Source organism: Rhizomucor pusillus (assembly GCF_041956525.1).
Source record: "Rhizomucor pusillus strain CBS 183.67 unplaced genomic scaffold VTP01scaffold_15, whole genome shotgun sequence".
In the NCBI taxonomy this organism is placed as follows: domain Eukaryota; kingdom Fungi; phylum Mucoromycota; class Mucoromycetes; order Mucorales; family Lichtheimiaceae; genus Rhizomucor; species Rhizomucor pusillus.
The window spans coordinates 515,347-518,692 of NW_027192157.1; the positions used below are offsets into that span (position 1 = coordinate 515,347).

The 3,346-nt window shown below is 47.4% G+C and overlaps 2 protein-coding genes across 2 annotated transcripts; both read left to right on the top strand.

Moving 5' to 3' along the window:
• Positions 1-91: 91 nt before the first annotated feature.
• Positions 92-1,434, top strand: VTP01DRAFT_3189 (uncharacterized protein; the record flags this gene model as incomplete). The annotated part of the gene is made up of 5 exons (XM_069381732.1): positions 92-211; positions 275-540; positions 600-668; positions 737-1,212; positions 1,274-1,434. The coding sequence occupies 5 exons, from the start codon at positions 92-94 to the stop codon at positions 1,432-1,434; spliced, it is 1,092 nt and encodes a 363-aa protein (XP_069236836.1).
• An 864-nt stretch (positions 1,435-2,298) lies between these two features.
• On the top strand, positions 2,299-3,258 carry VTP01DRAFT_3190 (uncharacterized protein; the record flags this gene model as incomplete). Its single annotated transcript, XM_069381734.1, has 3 exons — positions 2,299-2,716; positions 2,776-3,182; positions 3,244-3,258. 3 exons carry the CDS (start codon positions 2,299-2,301, stop codon positions 3,256-3,258), a joined length of 840 nt encoding a protein of 279 aa, XP_069236837.1.
• Between the last annotated feature and the right edge of the window lie 88 nt (positions 3,259-3,346).

Here is a 3,346-nt window from a genome sequence, read left to right on the forward strand (position 1 = left end):
ATATATATATATATATATATATATATATATATATATATAAGCAATTGAAGACGACGTGAGTGTTGCTAAACAATTGATATTTCAAGTAACAATGGCTCCTCCCAACACCGAAACTCAAGTCCTCGATAACCTTGCTGAGCAAGTGGAAAAGATCGATCTCAAGCAACTCGGCCGCGAGAAAGGTCGTTACCTTGTTTACCCTGAAAAGACGGTAAATTTTTCTGTACAGACCAATTGATCACATGCGAACAAATGTAGTAACTATGGGTTTTAGTATCCTGAGCTCGAACCTTTTGAGCACAAGGATCCTGGTCTCCGTGCTGATCCCAAGAAAGCTTCTCTTTACGACAACGCCGAAAAGATATTCGATTTGACACCTGAGATCGGCACCGAAATCCACGGTATCCAGCTCTCCAAACTCACGGACCAACAGAAGGATGACTTGGCATTGCTCGTTGCTGAGCGCGGTGTCGTCTTCTTCCGCAACCAAGATATCAACGTCCACCAAGCGATTGAACTCGGCAAGCACTATGGACCTTTGTACGATTGGTTGTCTTTCTATGCTATCATTCGACTTTCATTGACTTGTGTTTATTTAGACATATTCACAACACCTTTGGCCATCCTCCCGGTTTGCCTGAAATCCACGTTGTATACTTTGACCCCAAGTAAGTATATGCAAAATGATGGCTAGCTTTCCAGCAAATGTACTGATAATACGCAACGTACGTAATAGCACTCCTCGCCAACTCTTCAACGATCGTTCCGCTGGTGACGGCTGGCACTCTGACGTGAGCTACGAGCTGCAACCCCCAGGAGTCACATTCCTCAAGATCGACTTGCTGCCACCTGTGGGAGGCGATACCCTCTGGGCTTCTGGATACGCAGCATACAATCGTCTTTCTCCCCAATACCAAAAGTTCGTCGAGACCCTCTTCGCTGTCCATTCGGGCGAGCAGCAAGTTGAGGAAGCTCAGGAAGCTGGCCACACAGTTCGACGCAAGAAGTATGTACATGTGCACCCGGTTGTGCGAACACATCCTGTGACAGGCTGGAAGGCTCTCTACGTCCAGCCCGGCTTTACGCGCCGCATCGTTGGTGTACCTCAACGTGAATCCGACTCTATCCTCAAATACCTCTTCAACGTTATCGAGCAAGGTGTTGATTTCCAAGTTCGCTTCAAGTGGACTGAGGATACTGTCGCTGTCTGGGGTAGGTTTCATATTTTAACATGCATAGTTACGTGCTATTTGCTTACGACATGCTTGTAAAGATAACCGAATTACCGCCCACAACGCTGTCTTTGATTATCTGGATCAAGCTCCTCGACATGGCTGGCGTGTCACTCCTCAAGCTGAGAAGCCTTACCTCGATCCTAACAGCAAGAACAAGCCTGAGCCTGGTGTGCTGCTGAGCAGCAACTCCAAGCAGTGAACGATGCCCCACTTCTCCCAGCGTGATTCTATTTACCCATCTATTTGATACTTGAAAAATAAAGTCTCCTCCACTTATGTAACAATCGATACCTTACTTTGGATAGGATATAAATGCTTTTCTCGTGCAAATAATAAGAAGTTGTCAGTGTATCCAGGCTAATTGGGCGTTTGCTTGACATGTAACAACAGAGCCTCTCGGAGTGCATGGTTGCAGCGACAACTGTGAGAGGGAAAAGGAGAGAGGACGGAACCTCGGTCCATTGAGTTGCAAAGCCGACGGAAAGGTGCATCATGGGATCATTGACAATATACTCGCGCGCACGCGCGTGATCAGACAGCAAACAATTAGAAGTGCCCTCCAAAGCTTTTAGGCTACATCGACTTTGTAGTCATTGTTATTATCTGGACATTCAAATATGCTGTTCTGGATGATTAGAGTTTGGAACAAAAGGAACAGGAAAAAATATTTCCTTGTTTCACGATCGGGAAGAGAGGTGGTATACTTTCCTTTTTGTAAAGATTGTCAAGATGCATAGCAACCAGTTCATTTGATCGTTAAGATAAACATTCGCAAGTATATATATATATATATATATGTGTGTGTGTGTTTTAGGTATGAGACGCTTCTCTCAACATGAAACAAGTGATCGATCATTCTACCAAAGGAGGGGCGGAGAACTGTTGTGCAGGTAAAATAATGGCGCCCTCGGATTGCATCCACACTTGTTCCGAAATGGCAGGTCCTTTGTTTTTGTGTCCTTGACTCTCTCTTTTTTCTCTGTTCTTTTCTTGACCTTGTGTTTACTCTTTCTCTCTCTCTCTCTCTTCTGCCCTTCTCTCTCTCGCCCTGGGACCGTACCTGATGCGAAAGCTCTTTGCATCCTCCAAAAAGAGCAAAAAGCCTGGCGATTTGAAAATACCAATACCGCTTTTGGGAGGTTCAGAGAACTCAAGATTGACAGAGTCGCAAATCGATTATAAGCTCACAGGCCGGCGAAAAAGACGCAACGACAGCTCGCCAAAACTCGCATCCTCCATCTCGGAAGATACTCGAAACAAGTCCTCATTCACGACGCAGACGCAACAGCGTCGTCCTATCAGCTCGCCACCCGCCCTTGCAATGCCTAAACCTCGGCGCCAGGTACCGCCGACACACTCTGTTCTGCGCAGCGAACGATTAGATAAGACACTTGTTGACGACGGCAACAACAATAACAACCGGGCGACCATGCCAAACATCGTACAGAGACAGCAACTTTTGGAGCACCCCTCGCCGCCGGGTATGTGCAACAGAAGGTGTAGACCAAATTGCAAGTTAAGGCTAATTATATCCAAGCAGCGCCGTCAGCAGCTGTAGTTGCAGATCAACACCACCACCATCAACAACAACAGCAGCAGCAGCAGCAGCAGCAGCAACAAAGGCCATCTATTGACCAGCCATCAGTCGCAAGCAGTAGCGAGGATTCTAACTTGCAATACGACTCGGCATTGCAATCTCCTGTCAGTAACAGCGAGCAAACATCTGATCCAGGCCCTAGCAGTATGCAGATACTGGCATCCCAGATAAGCAGAACGCCACCGCCTCCAACGTTACCGATCGTCTTACATCCACAGCCGCCGTCCGAGCATTCAACTCCAAAGCAAAAGCAGAAGCAACCAGAGATTGCACCACCCGTAATATTCCCGCAACCATCTCGATCCGCACCTTACAGAACAAACGGAGGCTCGAGCAATTCGTCGAGCACCGTAAGCCCTCTGCATTATCGCAAAACAACTACATTTACGGGCCCCGTGGCGTCCGTGGCAGCGCCAGTGTCTGTAGCAGCGGTACCTCCATCGGAGCAACCCCAGACTATTGCTCAGGAAGCTTCTCGATTAGACCATCGACAACAACAACAACAGCAGCAGCA